This window comes from Monodon monoceros, unplaced genomic scaffold, assembly GCF_005190385.1.
Source record: "Monodon monoceros isolate NGI ecotype Baffin Bay Population unplaced genomic scaffold, NGI_Narwhal_1 Super_Scaffold_21, whole genome shotgun sequence".
NCBI lineage: Eukaryota > Metazoa > Chordata > Mammalia > Artiodactyla > Monodontidae > Monodon > Monodon monoceros.
In genome coordinates this window covers 173608313-173629100 of record NW_021703778.1, presented here as the reverse complement: position 1 = coordinate 173629100, position 20788 = coordinate 173608313, and the positions used below count along the sequence as shown (strand labels likewise).

At 61.5% G+C, this 20788-nt stretch overlaps 2 protein-coding genes across 3 annotated transcripts in view; one reads left to right on the top strand and one right to left on the bottom strand.

The window, feature by feature from the left end:
- The window catches only part of LOC114903951 (protein AHNAK2-like), a 10006-nt gene extending 2982 nt beyond the window's left edge, over nt 1–7024 (top strand). Inside the window, exon 2 of the mRNA XM_029237172.1 lies at nt 5–7024. Coding sequence (XP_029093005.1) covers nt 5–3974 — 3970 coding nt within the window. The 3' untranslated portion in view covers nt 3975–7024. The remainder of the gene's footprint in view (nt 1–4) is intronic.
- A 181-nt stretch (nt 7025–7205) lies between these two features.
- On the bottom strand, nt 7206–14725 carry PLD4 (phospholipase D family member 4). Of its 2 annotated transcripts, none has more exons than XM_029238840.1 (10): nt 14620–14725; nt 11976–12172; nt 11043–11226; nt 10773–10893; nt 10206–10333; nt 9432–9632; nt 8620–8759; nt 8290–8455; nt 8119–8215; nt 7206–7683 (listed from the first exon to the last, which is right to left on the bottom strand). In XM_029238840.1, the coding sequence occupies exons 1-10, from the start codon at nt 14644–14646 to the stop codon at nt 7481–7483; spliced, it is 1464 nt and encodes a 487-aa protein (XP_029094673.1). In that variant the 5' UTR covers nt 14647–14725; the 3' UTR covers nt 7206–7480. The 2 variants fall into 2 exon arrangements, 1 of the variants encoding a protein (XP_029094673.1); XR_003796001.1 differs by having other exon boundaries at nt 7449–7683; nt 8119–8211.
- Between the last annotated feature and the right edge of the window lie 6063 nt (nt 14726–20788).

Below are 20788 nucleotides of genomic sequence, written 5' to 3'. Positions count from 1 at the left end.
CCAGAGACAGCAAGTTCAAAATGCCCAAGTTCAAGATGCCATCCTTCAGGTTGTCGGTGCCCAGCAAGTCCATCGAAGCCTCCTTGGAGGGGTCTGGGCCCAAGGCTCAGGCCGAGGTGACCCTGCCCTCGGTGCAGGCTGACGTCAAGACCAGTGACCTCAGCATCGAGCTGCCCTCCACCGAGCTGGATGTCAAGGCTGTCGAGGTGCGTGTGAAGCTCCCGGAGGGCCACCTTCCCGAAGTGGAGCCCAAGGAAGCAGTGGTGGGAATCGGGCTTAAGGACCACCTGCCCAAGTTGCCTGGACCCAGCATCAGTGTGCCCGAGGTGGACCTCAAGGCCCCCCAGGTGGATATCAAGGGGCCCAAACTGTACTGGCAGGACGCCAAGGGCGAGGTGACTACCCCCAACGTGGAGGTGTCACTGCCCAGCATGAAGGTGGATACCCAGGCTGCGGGAACCAAGCTGGAGAGTGACGTGTCACTTGGGGACAAGGAATTGGCTGCTAGAGACAGCAAGTTCAAAATGCCCAAGTTCAAGATGCCATCCTTCGGGGTGTCGGCTCCCAGGAAGTCCGTCGAAGCCGCCTTGGAAGAGTCCGTACCCAAGGTCCAGGCCCAGGTGACCCTGCCCTCAGTGCAGGCCGACGTGAAGACCAGTGCCCTCAGCATCGAGCTGCCCTCCGCCGAGCTGGAGGTCAAGGACGCCAAGATGAGCGTGAAGCTCCCAGAGGGCCACCTTCTCAGAGCAGAGCCCAGGGAAGTGGCGCTGGGAATTGCGCTCAAAGGTCACCTGCCCAAATTGCAGAAGCCCAGCATCAAGGTGCCCAAGGTGGACATAAAGGGGCCCAAACTGGACCTGAAGGACGCCAAGGGTGAGGTACTTGCAAAATACCAGGTGACTCTCCCTGGAGCCGCTGTCTCCCCGGAGCTCCCTCTGGAAGCGGCCCCTTGTTCCCAGAACGATGCCTATCTTCCCAGCTCAGAAAGTTCTGCCAGTCTTCCAACCCAGGAGAGAGTTGCAGCATCCCAGACTGACAGTCCCGCAGGCCCTGTGGACCCCATGTTTCTTGTGTCATATGGTCGGGTGAGTTTTCCTAAGTTTCATCCACCAAAGTTCGGGTTTTCTGTCCCAGAAGCAGCCGATGCAGAGGTGGAGGCCAGTGCCGGGGATTGTGCCCCCTCTCTATCCACTGCTGGCCCTGCCCGGGGCCTGGACTCCACAGCTGTGCCGCGCAGTGTGTGGCCGTCGGCAGTGGCTGCAGGTGAGACCCCAGCTAAAGATACTGAACGTGGAGGGAAAGATAGTCCCTTAAAAATGCCGTGGATCAAGCTTCCGTCATTCAGCTGGTCCCCAAAGAACGGGGTGGTGCCCCCAGAGGACCCTGAACGCAGCCTGGATGACGCAGAGATCGGCGTGGCTGTGGACACGGGTCACAAGGGCGTGCCCCCTGGGTGTCCTGTGTCTGCAGTGGAGGTGGCTGTGGACGTGCTTCCGGAGAAGGACGGAGAGGAGAGTGGCGTGGGGTCGCCTGGCTGCGCTGTGCTGGAACACGTACCTCTCACAGGGCTCACTCCAGAGGGAGGGCCCAGCCTGCCACGTGGAGACCCCACTGCTCCACGCTCTAGGCCCCCGGCGGGGGGTGGTGCTCCAGAAGGAGCGGACGTGGACCCCCATCTGCCACAGGCCCACGCTCCCCTTTTGGACTTTGCCAGACCCGACCTCAGACCCAGCAAGGCCAAGGTGGGGGTGAGATCGTCAGCTGGTGGCCCTCCGTCTCTGGGACACAGCAGCCAAGGGCATGGGCTCCGGGACGGCTCAGCAAGCCAGCCTCTCGGCGAGGCGACGGCCCCCTCAGTAGGAGACCCCCAGCAGCCGTCCTGCAGCCCAGCAGATGTGGACGCTCCCGCGGTGGAGAGCGCGGCCTCACAGGGGGGCTGGTTCAGGATGCCCGCGCTCCGCCTGCCCGGCCTCCGGCGCCCCGCCAAGGAGAGGGGGGCGGCTGGGGCTCGGGAGGCGCCAGTGCCCGCGCCTGCTGCCAGCGCACTGAGGGAAGGAGAAAGCCCAGCTCCAGTCAGGGGCCAGGGTGTTCCTGGGTCAGAGGTGGAAGAAGCTATGTCCCTGCAGCCCCGAGAGGCAGGGGCAGACGAGGCAGCAGCGGAGCTCGCGTCCCACGCAGACGCAGACGTCCTAAAGAGAAGTCCTGAGGACAAACGCTCAGAGCCGCACCTCTCTCCTGCAGGGGCGCCCGCTGCAGGCCTTTCCCCTTCCGAGGCCAGGGTCCATCCAGGCGAAGACTCCCTCCCTCTTCAGATGCCTAGCAGCAGGCTTTCAGGAACCCAGGCCCCTCCTGCTGGGCCTGCAGGACCGGGACTTGCTGCGGGGCAGGGGCGGGCAGAGGAATGGCCCTCCCAGCCTGAAGGCCCCATTAAACTGAAGGCGTCCAGGACCGATGGGCCGTCCCAGGTTTCTGTCGTTAACATGGGTCAGCCCTGGGAAGGCTCTGTGGTAACTGTCAGACTGCCCAGGTTAAGCGTGCCAAGGTTCGCCTTTCCTGACCCCAGCTCCGAGGCCGACGTCTTTATCCCCGCCGTGACAGAAGTGCGGTGCCCGGGGAGCACCCTTGCCCATGACCTGCACGAGGGAAGCCCGGGAGTCTGGGGCGCCAGCATCCTGAGGGCAGGTGCCGGGACCCCCGGGGGGCAGCCTGTGGCCCTTGGCTTCTCCCCGGAAGCTTCCCCCATTTCCGAGGTCAGAGTGCACATTCAGCGTGCGCAGGGAGAGGGCCCCGAGGTTGCCGTCCACAGCAGGGCGACGGCAGAGTTGGCTGACCTCTCGGGACCCGAAGCTATTTCCACCCAGGTCGTGCGGCAATTGGAGATCCCCGCATCTGAGGTCCAAACGGCTTCTTACGGATTCTCATTGCTAAAGGTGAAGATGCTGGAGCCCCGCACGCGGGTGAGTGTCCGAGACTCCCGGCTGAGGGACGGCCTGCAGGAGGCTTCCAAACAAGCCGCCCCGGGAGCAGAGCCCGCCTCTGGAGGTCTGCAGCCGGACACCGGAGGACCGTTTGAAGCGATCTCGCCCAGTGTCAATGTGCCTAGACAGCCAATGTTCACGCCCAAAATGCACTCTGGCCGCCAGGGTGCCGACAGCTGCTCCGACAAGGACGAGGCTGCAGAAGTTCTCGCATTTCCCCCTAAAGAAGCCAGCGGGGAGGCAGCTACCTCCCTGGCAGAGGAAGACTCGGCTCCAAGAGAGAAACCAGGAGGTAGAAGATCTGGTCTGTTCAGGTTTTGGCTTCCGAACATTGGGTTTTCTTCCTCTGCCGAAGAGCCACGCGCTGATTCCAAAGGTGAGGCCCGCGTGGCGGCTGCCCTCCAGACACAGCCTGTGGCACGGCCTGAGGCAGAGCTCCCTAAGAAGCCCCAGAGGGCGGGCTGGTTTCGATTTCCCACATTAGGGCTCTCCTCCTCTCCCACCAAGAAAAGCGAAAGCTCTGAAGACGAGGCAGCTCTGGCAGAGCAAAACCCCCAAGAACAAGCGGTCACGTTCTTTGATGCCCCAGAAAGCTTCTCCCCAGAGGGCGAGGGGGCCGGGGGGCCGGCGGAGACTGCGGGCGCCAAAGCGATGGCCACATCCACGGCAAGGACAGGGCTGGTCCTGCTGGAGCAGGACCCAGAGGGCGCGATGCGCCTGCACCCAGGCCCACCACCAAGTGAGGACAGACGGACAGACGAAAGGAGGCCCTGCGAAGCTCCCACCGTGAGGACGCGTGTGTCCACCTTGATTCATAGCACCGAGAGCGAAGCAGAGGTGCCTGAGAGCGGCGGGGCCCCACCCTCACACAGCCCTCCAGAAGTGGGACCCCAAACGTGCCGGCCTCCCAGAGCCTCGGCAGCAGAGGCGGCACCCGGACTCCCCACGAGACCCCGGCCCCACGCAGGGTCCTGTGCTCCTGAGGGTCTTTGTTAGATACATGTTACTCGAGATCCCTGCCCACGAGGCCCTCGAGAACACAATTGCTGCTTGGAGAAGGGGCTGTGACGGCCGTGGGTGCAGAAGTCGTTTGGGGTTCAACTCCTGTCCTGCTGCTGCCTCCTGGTGAAGGTCGTTTCGCTCTTTTGGGCAGAGTCCGGCGTATTCCAGGAGACCCCACTCCCCGCTCGCTTGCAACCAGCTCACTCCGCTGTTGGATTCCTCGCCGCCAGCGCAGCAAGCTCTGGGATGCGTTGTGTGACGATGCACGCGCCCTGGGCTGGGGGCGGGCGAGCCAGCAGAGGTCGTTCAGACGGCCGTGAGTTCCCACGGGACGGTCTGTGGGCGTCCGCTTGCCCGCGGCACCGCCCCCCCCCCCCCACCGCGTGCCCAGCCCCTCAGTGTACCGGCTGCGGCCAGGCTGCAGACGGGACCTGTCTGGCTGCTCCCGGGACCCTGGACGGGCAATAAATCCAGTGCTGCTTCCCCAGTGCTGACTGCGAGGTGTTTGTTCTGGTTGGAATCCATCCCTGCGCTCCCCAACGCGCTCCGTCCTAAACGCTCCTAGGTTGCTTGGGAAAGCAGAGTCAAGGGTGGCTCACTCATCCGTTTGTCCAGACCCTCCTCTGAGCCAGCGGCTGCGAGAGACCAAGAGGAAGAAGGTGAGGGCCCAGGAGTCCACAGTGTGGCCGGGGAGGCAGCGCAAGGCGTGGGTGGTGGGCACAGCAGGGACAGCACACAGGGGCCCTTGGCGTCGGGGGCCGGGGATGGGGAGCTGGGTCCTCGGCCACGATGGGGGCCCATCTCAGAGGCTTCCTTTGCCGTGGTGGCCCTCCACCCCAAGCAGCCCACGGGAAGCAGATTCAGAACAAGGTTGGAGGAGTTTCCTATGAACTTCCAGGGGTCAGACCTCCTCCCGGCTGCCTTCAGACGCCCCTCAGGGGCCCGTGGGCACGAGGCACTCGGAGTGGGAGCTGGAGCCTATCCTACCTCCCTTCTGCTTGGAGAGGAGAGGCTGCTCTCGTGGCTGGGGCTACAGGAAAAAGAGCAGGGCTGGGTGGGGGCGGGTTGGGGGGACACTGGGCCCAGAGGGCATCCTGCTGCCCCCGAGGCTACTCCCCCCAACCCCCTCCCCATGCTGCCCTGAGAGAGCCTGGGAGGCTGGGTCCTTCCCCCTGGCCACCATGGGAAGTCCCATCTCCTGTGGCCGGCTGGGAAGGTCCCCCAAGGTAGAGGATGTGGAACCCTCTGGAAGGTGGGGCAGGGGGAGGGAAAGCTCAGTGGGGACTGGGTCCCGCAGTCAAGGAGGCTGCAGTAGCCTCTCCCAGCCCCAGCCTCGCCCTGCCCGTCAGACCGACGTGGGGAGCACAGCCCCCTGGGAACACTGCAGTGGGGGTCTGCCTGGCTCCGTGGGTTTCATTCCTCTCTGAGCCCAGAGTCAAGGCGTGAGATATCGTAGCCTTGGTGCTGGAGGCCAGGCAGCTGTGCGAGCAGGCAGCTGTCAGCCCGTGGGGAGCCACTGACAGCACAGGCCCTTCCACCTTCCGTGTGGCCTCTGTTCTGTGTGACAACGTGTGTGAGCCACCTGCACTGTGTGACAGCATCACCACAAGTGAGTGGCTTGAAACAACGCACACTTATGATCCCCCAGTCTCGTGGATCAGGAGCCCGAGCACGGCTTAGCCGGGTCCTATGATGCCGTCGTCAAGGCACTGGCCAGGCTGCCGTCTCATCTCCAGACTCAACTGGGGAAGGAACCACTTCCCACACTCACAAGGCTGCTGGGTTCAGGTCAGGTGGCTGAGGGCCCTGTTTCTTGCTGGCTGGAGGCTGCTCCTGGGGCGCTGCCCTGTGGGCCTCTCCACAGGACAGCTCACGGGAGTCTCCTTCATCACAGCAAGGGTCGGCCCCCGGCAAGATTCTGTTACCGCCTCGTGTCACATAACCACCTCTGCGCATTCCACCTGTCGCAGGCGAGGCAGCTAGTGCCCTCCCTCGAGGGAGGGGTCACACAAGGGCCTGGGTTCCAGGGTCCCAGGAGGCAGGGTCTGTCCCCCACACCCCAGAAGGGGTCCCCGGGCCTCTCACGCCTCGTCAAGCTAGGCCTCCTGTGACAGGGGTCTGCTCTGGAGGCCTCTGAGGCTGCCACTGAGGTGTGGCCACCAGACCCACAGTGTGTGAAGCGGGCCTTGCACTGGCTGTGGCCTTTCACCCTGTTGCCCCGCCATAGCCTGGCGCACAGAGCCCTCCTGGGCCACGGCTCATCAGCCTAGGGAGCAGAGGGCCCGGGGTCTGCTGCTCCTGGGGCGCTGCCCTGCAGCACGGTTGCGGTGGGAGTGGTGTGCCGCCAGGGGAGCTCACGCACAGACCAGCACCCAGAGGCCCTGGGCGCTTCTCAGGCCGCGTGGAGCCATGGCACTCTCTCCAGATCCCTGCGGGTCTGGGCAGGGAGACAGGCTGGGTTTGGGGATCTTCCTCACAGACGAGGACACTCACGTCAAAGGCGTCCAACAGTAACCCAGTCAGGTCTCCCTGGGGCCGAGATGACGCGGGAACTGGGGAGCAGCGGCCCGGGGTGGGCCTGGGGTCCGCTCGCTCAGCTCCCTCAGCGGCCAGGGTCTCCTGGACATTGAGCCAGCCCCCAACTCTAGCCTCGGGTGCCCTGGGGGCCTCTGTGAGGGCAGGTGGGCTCTGAAGCCGAGGTCAGAAACCAGAAGGTGGCGAGGCCAGGGCCGAGACAGGCTTCTGACCCAGCATTCCTAGCAGAAGGGCCAGAGCCGAGTTGTCAGACCAGGATTCAGCTCCTGCCTCTGCAGGGCAGGTGCTGGGTGAGGCCCAAGAGAGGGTGAGCTCCAATGGGGCTGCATCCAAACCCCATCCTGGCTGGTGTCACCCTCCCCCCAGCTCAAACCCAGGTCCTCTCCACTCTACAACTCTACCGCCCGGTTCCCGGCCCCTTATACACCAGGACTGGGTGCCACGAGCAGCTTGGCCTCTACAGGCCTGGGCCCACCACCCCAGGCGCCAGCCCCGCCCCCTGCTCTGTCCCTGGGTTCCTGTGGGCGGGAGGCTGGACGCTGGGGAGAGTCAAGGGCTAGCATGGCGGAAGCCCAGCCCCGCCTCAATGTGGCCTCGTGGACACAGACGCCTCCCAGGTGGGTAGAGGCTGAACTCCAGCCTGGGGCTGAGAAGGTGGGACGCAGCCTGACCCAGGACTCACAGAAGAAACAGGGAGGCACACAGTATTGTAAAGGCTCCGTGTGTGGGCAGGAATTGCGGCTCTGTGGGAGCCAGGGAGGGCATCCTGGAGGGCTCCGTGGAGGAGGTGGGGGTTTAAGAGGGGCTAGATTTGGAGAGCAAACAGTTTGCGCCTGCCCTGCATTGGGCAGTCCTGCCCCTGACCAGGGCTTGTGCGGATGGAGCTGCTCGGGGTCCAGACTGGGGGCCAGGCAGGGAGGCCCGGTCGGGAGCAGTGGGGCTCCGCAGCCAGGAAGAGCTGGACGTCAGCCCTGCCAAACACAGTCCTGGCCCTGGGCCTGTCCGTCCAGGCCTACAGCGTAGCGGGAGCTCCAGTCTCGCTCAAACAGTTGCCGCAGCTGCCCCTGCACGGGGGCTGCCCCTGGCTGCGTGCTGGAGGCCCTCTGGCTGACCACCAGGCCCACACCTGAGGTGCTGCTGAAGTAATCTTCCGACCAGTTGGAAGTGCCTGTGGGCGGAGACGCTGGGTTACTGGGCCGCAGTGGGGGGGGTCCTCTGCTGTCTGGCCCAGCCCGATGGCCCCAGCGGCCACTCTGCCGTGGTCCGGCTCCAGCCCTGCAGCCTCTCTGGCGCCGAGTGCAGCCCACTCTTCACGTGAGGGACTGCACCCCAGCAGCCCACGGACTCAGTGCTCGGGGGGGCTCGGTGCCAGGGGTCCCCACCTGCCTCCATGGGGGAGGGCCTGAGCCCTTCAGCAGGTCCCCGCCCAGGGTCCACGCTGGATGGAACAACAGCGCCCCCTTCAGCACCCGGCCTGGCCACCGCCCGGGCGACACGATCGCTTCTGCGGGCCTGTGTGCCCTCTGCTGGCGTCCGCTCGCTCGGCAGCCCACGAGGACTCAGGGGTCCTGAGCCGCTGCCTGCAGCCCTCCCCCCTGCTCACCTATGTAGGCCGTCTTCTCCGTGACCATGAACTTGCTGTGGTTCACCCTGCTGAAGGGGATGTTGGAGTGGTTCCTCACGGGCACGATGAAGACTTTCTTGGGGGAACAGAGAGGGTGTGTCAGCCAACAGGGAGGCTGCTTCCCGGCCCGGCCAGGGGGTGGGTCCTCACCACGTCCACGGACACGTTGGCCGCGGGGTTGCTGAGGGCCTGCAGGGACCGCAGGTAGGGGAACATGCTGGGGTCCGTGTTGAGCCAGCAGCTGACCAGCAGGCGCACGCGCACGCCCCTGCTGACGGCTGCCACCCGCAGCGCCGTGTCCAGCACCGGCCAGTACCTGGGGAGGGGTGCGGGGGAGGGTCAGGGTCCTCAGGTCAACCGGGCCCTGCGCACACGCCCCGAGTGGGCAGGGGTCCTGGTGGGCGAGGAGACAGGCCAGGAGCTGCCCACAGGCAGAGAGGCCTCCCCCGTCCGGGGCCGCCCGGCTCCCTCCTGGCCTACCTGGCGGGGTGGCTGAAGCGTGTCGTGGGGAAATACTCCATCACCGAGGCATAGATGAACTCCCGGGCGCCCCCCATCACCGCCAGCAGCGCATCCAGGTCCCGGGTGCGGCCGTGGGGGCAGAGTGCAGGCGGCGATGCCTGTGCGGGCAGAGAGGTCCCTGAGGGCACTGCCCACCGGGTTCTGAGCCACTGTGTTCCTGGACCCATGACGCCACGGTGCAGCCACCCTCCAGCATTGGGAACCAGGAGGAAGACAAGACGTCGGGTCTAAACAGGGGCCCCGGGCTGGCCTGACTCCGGAGGAAGCTCCCTGCGCGGCTCAGCCTGGGTCACCACATCTGGGGAAGCGTCCCTGCCTCCGAGGCAGGGTCTCCACTGTAGCCCAGCACTGGGGTCGCTGCCATGTACCCTGAGGGGGGGTCGTGGCTGGTGGGCATGACCGCCCGCCCCTCAGTCCCCCTCTCCTCCCCCCAGAGTGACAGAATTGCGTGATGCACGGGTCCTCCCCCCACCCTCCCTGGTCCTGAGTCAGACCCCATCCAACAGTGTGCTCTGAGGCCCCCAGGGCCACAGGACGACCCCCACAAGCACTCAGGTTGCCTGTCTCCCGTGGATGACGATGACCGCGTCCTCTCCTGGGGCCGGGCCTGCCCCTCCGCCATCCGTGGCGCTGGCTCCCTGAGCCGTGGCCCCGAGGACCTAGCAGACTCTGGGGTGTCTGCAGGGCAGGCCCAGGGTGGGCGGGGCTCCCTGTGCCTCTGGCCAGCCAGGAGAGCAGGGGCTCCAGTCGGCCCCCGTGACCACTCTTACCGAGAAGTAGACAGTGGTGGGCACCCCGTCAAAGTAGTCCTGGAGGGGCTGGAAGCAGTTGATGTGGGAGGAGAAGTTCCGAGGCCAGGGTTTGGGGAGGACAGCCCTCGGCGCCCCCAGCACCCAGTAGGTCTGGAAGGTCTTGTCCAGGTCCTGGGCCAGGCGGCTACAGTTGTAGATGATGGCGCCGAGCTCCTTCACCTGCAGGCACCGGGGCAGCACTGCGGGAGGGGCCCCTCTGGGGCCGTGTGGACCCCCTGGGCCAGGGGTGCCGGGCAGGTGCAGCCCCCGGCTCGGCAGCCGGTTAACAGCAGCAACCATTGCCCGCGAGAACCCATAGTAGATGGTGCGCTGGGGGAAGCCATGGGGTGGGGTGCCCTGCGGGTCCCTGTTTTCCTTAACATTGTATTCCAAGGACAATACGTGTTTATTACCAAAAGACAATAGAAAACACATAAATGCACAGAGAAGAAAGAAAAAAATCACCCTCCACTGCTGAGCGACAGCTGCTGTTGCCGTTTGGACTCATGGTCAGAGCATTGCTTTTCCCAGGAGGGATCGCGCTTTGTCTGCATGGTTTCCCGGATAAGGTGACTCGAGCATCTTTCCGGGCGGTTAAATGACCTACTGCAGCAGGAGCTCAGCGCCGTTAGAATCCGGTAGCCAGTCTCCGGGTGTTTCTACCACAGCGATGTTACAGACATGGCCACTTCCCCCAGGGTGACTGCCCACACGGGAACATGGGGTCTCCCCTCTCGGGGCTCAGGGATTCACCTGTGTCAGCGACCGCCAGTCCATGTTGGCGCTGCCCACATAGATGTGCCGCCCATCCACGACCCAGAACTTGGAGTGCAAAACGCCACCGGTGAGCCTTCCCATGGGCACGTGTCGCACCTGCGCGCCTGACGAGGGTGCAGGACGGTGCGGTAAACCCGCTTTGCACTGAGCCAGATTCTCAGCTCTTTCTTTGCAGTTGGGTGGATTCCTTTCTCCTCACAGCAGTCCTACTCAGTTGATGCTGTTATTCCCATTTTACAGGTGGGAAAACTGAGGCATTGACCAGCCTGGGGTCCCTCCAGGCAGCCCGGCTCTGTGAGGATTGTCCCTGCTGCCTCTGGCTCCCGGCCAAGCCACCACCCACAGGTTGAAGCGGCTGGGCTCAGCAAGGCCCGGAGACCACCCTGTGCTCTGCCCCCTGGGAAGTGACACGTCCGGCTCCCTGGAACCAGCCCCCGGGGAAGTCCACTTGAAGGCGCTTGCGGCGCTGGGCTCCCGGCCTCCCCCTCCCGGGCGGCCCCACTGCTCTCGCCCGTCCCCAGGCCCAGGACGGCAGGAACGTACCTCGGGCCACCAGGACCTGCAGGTCGGTGGCGTTCTGGACCAGTGTCGGGGCGCTGGTGGCCACGGCCAGGGAAATGTTCCTGTCCGGCAGCTGCTGCAGCTTCCGCAGAAGGGCCTCCCCCTGGGGGAGCGGGCGAGCGGTGAGCGGAGAGCGCCCGGACTTCCCCGGAGGCCGCCTCTGACCGCCCACAGATGCGCTGCCGCCGGGCTTGCTGTGTGCCTGGCCCCTGGACGGCCCGCAGCCTCCGAGTCAGGGGAGGGGTGGCGCACCAGATGGGAAGAAGAGTCATTGACCCCAGTGTCGGGCCCCGTGAGGGACCAGTAGAAGGAGGCCACGTGGACACTCTCCCGGGCGGCGTCCAGCAGCTGCAGCCAGGCCTGGGCCAGGGGCTGGGCAGACGGGCTGCCTGGTGCAGGCGGCAGGTCCTGGGGGATGCTTTCCACGAGGACAAGCCTGCGGAGGGAGGTGCCAGGTGTGAGCGCAGGAGCCACCAGCCAGCCTCACATCGCCTGTTCCATCCCATCCAGCCAAGCGGGAGGGCTGAGCCCAGGCTGAGGGTGCAGGGAGGGGGCCGCAGGCCAGACTGGGCAGGGCAGGCCTGACACCCAGGAGCGCCCCAGGGAGGGGCCTGAGTGGGGGGCCTGAGAGCAGGGCAGTTGGCGCCCAGGCCCGCCCCAAGCCCAGGTGCTGTCTGCTCAGGGCTGTCGCTTGCGGAGCCCGTCAGAGGTGTTGGGTCTGGGCTCCTGCAGCTGTGGAGGCCCTTGGAGACGCCCGGGATGACCCAGAAGGGAGGGCTGGGCCAGTGGGGGTTGGGGGTATGCTGGGGGTGTGCTGGGATTCCATGACCCCCCAGCGGGGCGGGAGGGGCGGGGGCTGCGACTCCACCCCAGGTGGAAGGGCTGCGATGGTGCCACCTCCGCCCAGGTAGGACCGGGGCTCGCGGCCTTGTCGGAGTCTCTGGGTGGCAGCCTGCCTTTGCTGCAAAGAGCGCCCCAAGTCGTCCCCGCCCCCCGCCCCCACTCCGGCCCATACAGTTCGGGGCTTCTCCTCCTCCCCCGACCACTCCCCCTGCCTCACAGCCCACCCTCCCCGGAACCTGCCTCTTCCAACAGGAGGTGGCAGAGGGCGATGCTCGTCCCGCTGGGGAGCCCCAGGGGGAAGGCAGGCAGCGGCCACCCTGCAGACCTCACAGGCTCACTCACCGGCAGGAGTCGCTCTGCTGATGCCGCCGGGCCTCCCCTTCCAGGGGCGCCCAGGCCAGGCTGGAGCCAAGGCCCCGAGACGTGGTGGGCCCTTCCTCGGGGCGCACGTGGCCCCAGGTGGAGGGAGAGAGCACTTGCCACAGCACGTAGGTGAGGGTCACTGCGCTCAGGCACAGCAGAGCCAGAGCCCCCCGCACCTGCAACCGGAGGAGGGCGTCACCACGGGGTTCCCGGGGCGTGGCCGTGCTCTTCCGGGTGGGCCTGATGGCCTCTCCAGTGCTGAGACAGACTGTCCCTGCTGCCAGGGAGGCCAGGCCTACCGCTGGGCGGGGCTGGCGAGGACGGGGCCACGCAGGCCCGAGCCCACCGCCGGGGCGCAGCCCGGGGCCGCATGGTCACTGGCCATCTTCCCAGGTCCCCCGAGACAGGGCACGTGGCAGGTGCCGGGCAGCCCTCCGGTCAGGGTGCCCCGCTTCCCCCGTGGCTAGTTCTGTCCTTGCCACTCTGGCCCAGGGGTCCTGTGAGGCTGCTGAGCCCCCTCCCTCAGGCCCCCAAGTCCTACTGGGCGTGCCTCCCTGTCTCGTGGGCTGCAGGCTGGCGTGGATCGGGGCCACGCGGGGGCCACCAATGTGGTCTGCATAGGCCTCCGCAGCTGCTTGGGGTGACCTGGCATCACCCACAGCTCCAGGCCCGGCTGCAGTGGCTCCACAGTGTCTGGGCAGCTGGGCACAGGGGCCACCACCTCGTGGGGACCCTACAGCCACCCACTCCTGCCCACGGTCGTACCCTCAGCACAGCCCGGCCTGAAGCTGGCGAGTGCCGTGCCCATCACTAGTGCACGCGCATGTGTGCGTGCGTGTGTGCGCGCCCCGGTCTGTTCCCAGGACACACGTGACCCACTGCTCTCCCTCTCGGACCCCCTCCCGGCGGGCATGTGGGTGTCTGAATCTCAGTTCCTTGTTTCAGTCACAACCTCAACGAGTCTGATGCCATTTCTGCTTTCCAGCTCGGCCCTCTCAAGGCTAGCCTGTATATAGCTGCTTCCCTTCCCAGGCTGGGCCCCCCCGTCCTGGCCCCTTGCAGCCCCTCCTGGGTGCCGGGCAGCAGCCCTTGTCCTGGCTGGGGAGACCCGGCACAGAGAGAGTGTTGCTGTTCACGGGGCTGGGGGCCGAGTCGGGACGCCTTGATGCTGCCAGCAGGGCTCTCCCAGTGCAGCAGGACTCTGCAGCCCGCTGGGGACGGAGGATGTGTCTTGTCCCCTCAGAGTGGTCACTCCCACGAGGAGCTGGAAGCCAGGCCAGCTGGGCCCCGGCTGGAGTTGGGCCCCTCCCCAAAGCAGCCTCAAATGCCACCACGTGTGGGATGCTCCCAAGCTCAGCGCGGCCCCCCCGGAGTGTGGGGAGGGGCCCATGCGCAGCGACAGGGATCCCCCCCCGCCCCCGCCCAGCCCCACCCGGCCAGCCAAACTCCGAGGCATCCGTGAGGGGTGGGTGCAGCCCTCCCTCCTGGCCTTGGTGGGGAAGTGGCCCCTGCAGCCTGGGGCCTGGGGCCTGGGCTGCGCTGCCTGCCTGAGTGCAGCTTGGCCATGCACTGGGGCCCAGGGAGCAGGTGTCCTTCCACAGGACACGCTGGCCCGCCTCAGTGTGGGGAAGGGGCGGCCATAGGAGCTGGGCCTGGGGGGCTGCGTCTGCCCTGAGCCAGAACCATTACTGGGAGGCGGGGGCCCCAGAAAGCAGAGTGAGAGAGGGGGACTCAGGCAGAGTGCCCGAGGCCCGGCACCCCTCCCTGCCAGGAGCCCCCATAGAGGGGAGTCAGGGTGCTTCCCCACCCGCACGCCGCAGAGGAGCGCTCGGGGGCCTGCCCCTCCCCTGCCTGCCTGGGGAGGGCTCGGGGCCGCATCAGGCCTTCACAGTGAACAGGCCCCAGGCCCCTTCACTGACCCTCAGGAGAGGCAATCGGGGTGTAGTCCTAGGCGGGGCCCCAGGGCCATCCTTGGACAGATGCTGCCTCTGCTGCGCCCCCCGGGTCCCCAGGCAGACAGGAAGGTTGGAGCGCGGCAGCCCTGCCCCCACGGCCCCCATCTGGGACTCGGAGCACGGCCGAGGCACCTGCCGGGCCACCCATCCCCTTGGGAGCTACCGGGGCCTGGGGAGGTCAGCCGTCCAGGGAGGCTCTGGGCAGCTGCAGCCCTGGGGACCCTGCATGTCCAGGGGTGGGGCTGGCTGTTGGGAGAGGATGACCCACTAGTGCTGGCATCTCAGGGCCGTGACAGGCTGGGAGACTCCCATGGGACAGCTCTGAGCTCCCCCCAGCCCTGTGCTGGGCAGCTGTGGGACCCTGCAGGCATCGGAGATCATGGGTGAATGGGTGGGACTTCCTGCCGTGCAGGGCATGTGGCGCAGCTGCCCAGCCCAGGCTGGGGCAGAGGGAGGGCCTGCTCTGAACTCTCTAGGAGCCCCCGAGGCCCTGGTGGTCCTGGCTGCACAGACTGGCCGAGGAATGGGTGCTCTGCAGGCCTAGCTGGAGACTTGATGACCCTTTGGGCCCAGGGCTGCTGGCAGCACGGGGCCAGGGGGCAGTGGACCAAAGTCCCCGTCTCAGGACCTTTGGCCTGACTCTCCCATCTGGCCTCACTGGCACTTACCTCTGGGGGTCCTGCCTTGGCGTTCATCTTGGCTTTGCCACAGACGCAGGCCCTCAGCTCGCCAGCGAGTGCCCGATCAAGTCCCACCTGCCTCCTTTCTGCAGCCTGCTGCTTCCCCTTCTGGCCACTTCCTTTTCTTCCTGAGTACCTCCCTCCACGCCCTTGACAGACATCTGGAGCTGGGTGGGCCAGCCAGGGGGTGGGGCTGAAAACTTTCACATCCAGAGAAAATCCCTCCCCACCCCCCAAACCCAAGGCACAGGCTTATGCATCTGAGTTAGTTTTGGTGCCGAGACACTTGACTTGAGGAACCAAGGCTTGAACGTTGTTTTTCTCCATCACACTGACCAGATTCTGGGGCTGGCAGCCTAGGGATGGTGTTGGCTCCACAGCCATCAGGAGCCAGGTCCCTCCAGCTCTCAGCTCCCAATCCCTAGGGTTGACTGGCAGCCTCATGGCCCCATAATTGCTGCTGGAGCTCAGCCATCACCTCATGTTCCTAGCAGAGCATAAGGGATATCCCAGAGGAACCATCCTGGAGGTCCCACAGGGCACTTCCATTTATGTTTCATGATTCAGAACTTAGTCACATGGCTGCATCTAGCTGCAAGGGAGGTTGGGAAATGGAGGCAGCTAGGACCCCCATCCGGGAGAACGCAGGTGGGTGGCTTACTGGGCTGCCTGCAAAGGCAGGCCTGGCTATAGTTTGCTGGTGCTCAGCCTGGGTCCCCAGCAAGGATTTCTGCCTCCGCCTGCCCCAGCCCACCACCACCCTGCCGACCAGGACTCTCTGAATAGACCCTTTCACCTCCCGCCCACCCCATGCCCCCTGCCCCCCCCATCCCCACAGACAGCGGCCTTTAGAATAGCCCTTCTCTTTGCTTTTTGTTTTTGGATTTGGTTTTCTTTTCCTCCCTTCGGCTGCTCTCTTCATTCCTTCCTTTTTTTTTTTTTAAATAAATTTATTTATTTTTAAATTTTTGGCTGCGTTGTGCCTTTGTTGCTACACACGGGCTTTCCCTAGTTGTGGCAAGCAGGGGCCTACTCTTCATTGTGGAGCACGGGCTCTCGGCACACGGGCTTCAGTAGTTGTGCCGCGTGGGCTCAGTAGTTGTGGCTCGCGGGCTCTAGAGTGCAGGCTCAGTAGTTGTGACGCACGGGTTTAGTTGCTCCACGGCATGTGGGATCTTCCCAGATCAGGGCTCGAACCCGCGTCCCCTGCATCGGCAGGCGGATTCTCAACCACTGAGCCACCAGGGAAGCCCTCTGGATTGTTTTTCTTATTCCATTTTCTCCTATTCCCTTAATTCTAGGCTTTGGGGAATGATGCTTTGTGATGGAAACTCACACAGACCACACAGACGCAGGGGAGGATTCTTTGCCCTGGCCATCCTGTGGTCCGGCAGGTCACCAAACAGGTCCTGACCAATGCATTGTGAGTGAAAGGGCGTTAAGTCAGTTCTCTTCTGAAGCCTTTAATCCCGGGTGTAGGAAGTACCACTCTTCCCTCCTGTCTGTTCAGGGCTCTGACGGTGCAGCCCCGATGGGAGAGCTCCTCGGGCTCGATCAGCAGCAGACTTTCATCAGCAATAACTATTCTTTGGTTGTGTTGATCCACCGATGTCAGGAGGTGGTGTGTTTCCACACCACTCAGCTTATCTTTAAAATTTTGCCCCACAGACATGAGAAGATACATACATAAGAAACATCTTTCCCTCTTCCTGAATGATGTGAGGACGTCTGAATACTTCAACTCCAGTGATCTCCTCCTTATATTCTGCTGTTGTCATTTTTTTTCTAAATTCCAGCTTGTAATACCATTATTATTATTATTTTAAAACCCCAAAGGGAGTTCCCTGGTGGCCTACTGGTTAGGATTCCGGGCTTTCACTGCCATGGCTCGGGTTCCATCCATGGTCAGGGAACTGAGATCCCACAAGCCGTGCGGCACAGCCAAAAAAAAAAAAAAGACTCCCCCCCCCCACAAATTATGCATCTTATAATTATTTTATCCACTCAGGGTGTGTTTAAGAATTACTCACTTTTATGGATTTATCTACTCATCATTCCTTCTTTTATTTCAGAGCTTCCCTCTGTGATCACCGTCCTTCCTGAAATAATCTTTTATTTATTTATTTTTTATTTATTTATTTTTTTTTTTTTTGCGGTACGCGGGCCTCTCACTGCTGCGGTCTCTCCCACTGCGGAGCACAGGCTCCGGACGCGCAGGCTCAGTGGCCATGGCTCACGGGCCCAGCTGCTCCGCGGCATGTGGGATCTTCCCGGACCGGGGCACGAACCCGTGTCCCCTGCTTCGGCAGGCGAACTCTCAACCACTGCGCCACCAGGGAAGCCCTGAAATAATCTTTTAGAATGGACTTTATATAAAATTTATATTTTAAGGCAGGACAAGAAAAAATTAAACGTAAAGTTCTCTCTCTGTGTTTGTTTGGGCCTCCTCCCTCCCTAGTGTGCCAGGTGCATCTGCGTCACACCTTAGCCAGAGCTCCTCAAAGGTGGGCGTGCCTGCCCCCCTGTAAAGATTGATTTTTCCTTTCTTCTGACGCTGGCAATGCAACTTCTTAAACAATAGCATTCCTTCCCAGCTCTGTAGGGGTCACGGTGACCCGCTGCCCACTTTGTACATGCTTCCCTGGGCTGTGCCTCCTTGGTGACCTTTATGTAAAATACCGCATGTCATTCTGACGTACGATCCTTTGTCTCGAAAATGTGTGTGACTGTGTCTTCCACTCCGAGCAAGCAGAACCGTCCTCAGAGCTTCTGAGAATCTGCTTCCCCAGTTAGAATCCTCAGTTGGCTTGAATGAAGTTCGCTTTTTTCTTCTTAACTTGATAGTTCCTTGAATTTTCGTCAACAGACTTGACTAATCGTTCAGCTGGGGATAAAATTCTCAGTTGCCCATTATTTTCCATGAACTGGGAGCGTGTTGACAAATGCTCAGTTTTTAGTAACATGAAAATGTCTCTAATTCTCCTTCATTACTGAAAAGACTTTTCTAGGTACAGAATTCTTAACTGACAGTCATTTTGTGTGGAACCCCAAAGTCTTTCGGGTTCCATCATCGTTGGGAGACCTGCTGTCACTCCTTTGCAAGGACTCCTTTGCTCTGCTTGTGTTTAGCGGATTCTCGTTGTCGATGTCTGTTACCATGATGTAACTAGGTGTAGTTTCCTTTTCTTCCTTTTGTCCTGGCATACATTATGCTTCCTGTAGCCGTGGATACATGCTGTCTTAGTTTGCTAGGGCTGCTGTAGCAAAGTATCACAGACTGGGCAGCTTAAACAGCAGAAATTCACTGTCTCCCAGTTCTGAAGTCTAGGAGACCCAAATCAATGTGTCGGCAGGGTTGGTTCCTTCTGAGGCCAGGAGGGAGAGTCTGGTCCAGGCTCTCCCCTAATTTCTGGTGGCCCCTGGGGTTCCCTGGCCTGTCTATGGCGTTCCCCCTGTGTCTTCACGTCATCTTCCCTCTGTACACATCTGTCTCTGTGTCCACATTTCCCTTTTTCTAAGGACACCAGTCATGTTGGATTAGGGTCCATCACAGTGACCTCATCTTAATTTGATCATCTGTAAAGACCCCATTTCCAAATAAGGTCACATTCGCAGGTCCTGGGTGTTAGGACTTTAACATCGTTTTGGTGGACACAATTCAACCCACAGCACATATCTTTCCCAGTTCTGGAAAATTCCTCTCTGTTCTCTCTGTGAATACATCCTCTCCCCTGCTCTTCCCTTTCCCTTGTCAGGAACACCAAGTAGATATGTTCCACTTTGTCACTCAGTCCTCTCTGCCATCAACCCATCTCATAGCTTCTACTTCCACGTTCCTGTGCATTGCATTTGGATAACTTCCTCTCGTCTTTCTCATCACTGACTTATTCTTTTCTTTTCTTATAAGTTTATTTATTTATATTTGGCTGTGTTGGGTCTTCGTTGATGCAGGCGGGCTTTTCTCTAGTTGCGGCGAGCGGGGGCTACTCTTCGTTGTGGTGCGCGGGCTTCTCATTGCGGTGGCTTCCCTTGTTGCGGAGCATGGGCTCTAGGCGTGCGGGCTCAGTAGTTGTGGCTCGCAGGCTCTAGAGCACAGGCTCAGTAGTTGTGGTGCGCAGGCTTAGCTGTTCCATGGCATGTGGAATCTTCCTGGACCAGGACTTGAACCCATGTCCCCTGCACTGGCAGGTGGATTCTTAACCACTGCGCCACCAGGGAAGTCCCCGCTGACTTATTATTTTAGCTGTGTCTAACTTGTTATTTAATTCTCTTATTGAGGTTTTTACAAAGCTTTCTTCTGAGTCATTATCTTTCTCAGTGTGATGCTTTTCCAACTCTGGCTGTAGTTTATATTCTTTTGCTCTTTTCTAATCTTTTTTTTGGTTTTTTTTGGCCAATCTGCACGGCATGTGGGATCTTAGTTCCCCTACCAGGGATCAGACCCATGACCCCTGCATTGGAAGCACGGAGTCTTAACCACTGGACCGCCAGGGAAGTTCCAATACAATTTTATTTGTTATTTCATTCTAGTGTCGCTCATGGTGTGTTTTATGACCTTTGGCCGGGAATTCATCCTGGGCTAGACGTACTGTGGGGCAGTGGAGGGTCCTGGGCTGAAGAGGCCTTTCTCCAGACATGATTTGCATTTGCTTTTGTGGGAACCCAGGATGGCGACCAACCTAGAACCACTTTGTATACATCACTCATCCTGGAGCTTCTTCACCCATCTGGGGCTGTATACATGAATTTGAGCCCCAGGCCCGCATGACACCAAGGAAACTGAGAAGAGACACACGTGGGCGGCGCTCACGGCTCTTCTTTCTTCCTGTAGGTTTGGAAGATGCTGGCGCAATGGTTCCAAGTTGGATTAATGAAAGAACAAGCTGACATCGAGTCCTGGACCCAGAAACTCTTAATACGAGTCTTTACCCAGCCAGGAGGCCCTGTGGTGGGAGCTCCAGATGGCATCTGCTCCCTCTCCCACTGAGGGCATAGAGATCTTCAGGGATCTGGTCTGTCTCCCTGGTTTTTTTTCCGTCGAGGTGTAGCTGACTTACAATGTTATATTAATTTTAGGTGTACAACACAGCGATTCAGTATCTGTATAGATTACACTCCATATAAAGTTATTATAATTCCCTGTGCTGTATATCACATTTTTGTAACTTACTCATTTTATACCTGGTAGTTTGCACCTATGCTCCAGCTCCTCGGGGAGAGGACAGCTTGCCCCACAGGGCACCCAGGGCAGTGCTGGGCCGGTCGCAAGGCAGGGGGCGAACTGTGAGGAAGTGCCTTCGTTGCGGTTTCTGCAGGAAGGCGGGGTGAGGCAGGGCAGGCAGGCTTAGGATGGGCCAGTTATGTTTGAAGGGCACCCCACCCCAGAAGCTGCTGTGAGTATGACGGGCGTATAGTTTGAGGCTGTGTGAGGACTCCAGGTACCCCAGGCGAGTCTTCATTTGCTTAGCGATGGCTAACAGGCCCTCAGGTGGATGATAAAGCATCAACTTACAGACTAAAGTGTGGCTAACACCCTCCATGACGCCTTTTCCTAGCGCATCCGGCCCGTCAGTACCCGCCGAGCTTGCCTCTGTGCAAGTCTGTGGGGACCTACAGGACGGGGTGCTGCGTTTCTCCTTCACTTATGTGTGTTTAACCCATTTTCCACTATCTTCCACATATACCAGGCAGGGCCTAAGGCTTTCTGTTCGGCATCCTTTACACAAGAGAGTTTTGGGGGGGGTTTTGTTGCGTTTTTTTTTTTTTTTTTTCATCCAAAGCTGGGGCAGAGACAGACAGGTTTCTTCAAGTTTGAAGGCAGGGACTTCCCTGGTGGTGCAGTGGTTGAGAGTCCGCCTGCCGATGCAGGGGACAGGGGTTCGTGCCCCGGTCCGGGAAGACCCCACGGCTCATGGGCCCGTGAGCCATGGCCGCTGAGCCTGCGCGTCCAGAGCCTGTGCTCCGTAACGGGAGAGGCCTCAGCAGTGAGAGGCCCGCGTACCACACACAAAACAAAAAACAACAAAAACTGACAGCTGACCCTGGGGTTTACGACGTGTGCAAGGACAGGGCAGGCGAGGGACAGGGCAGGCGTGGGACAGAGCAGGTGTGGGACAGAGCAGGTGTGGGACAGAGCAGGCGAGGGGACAGAGCAGGT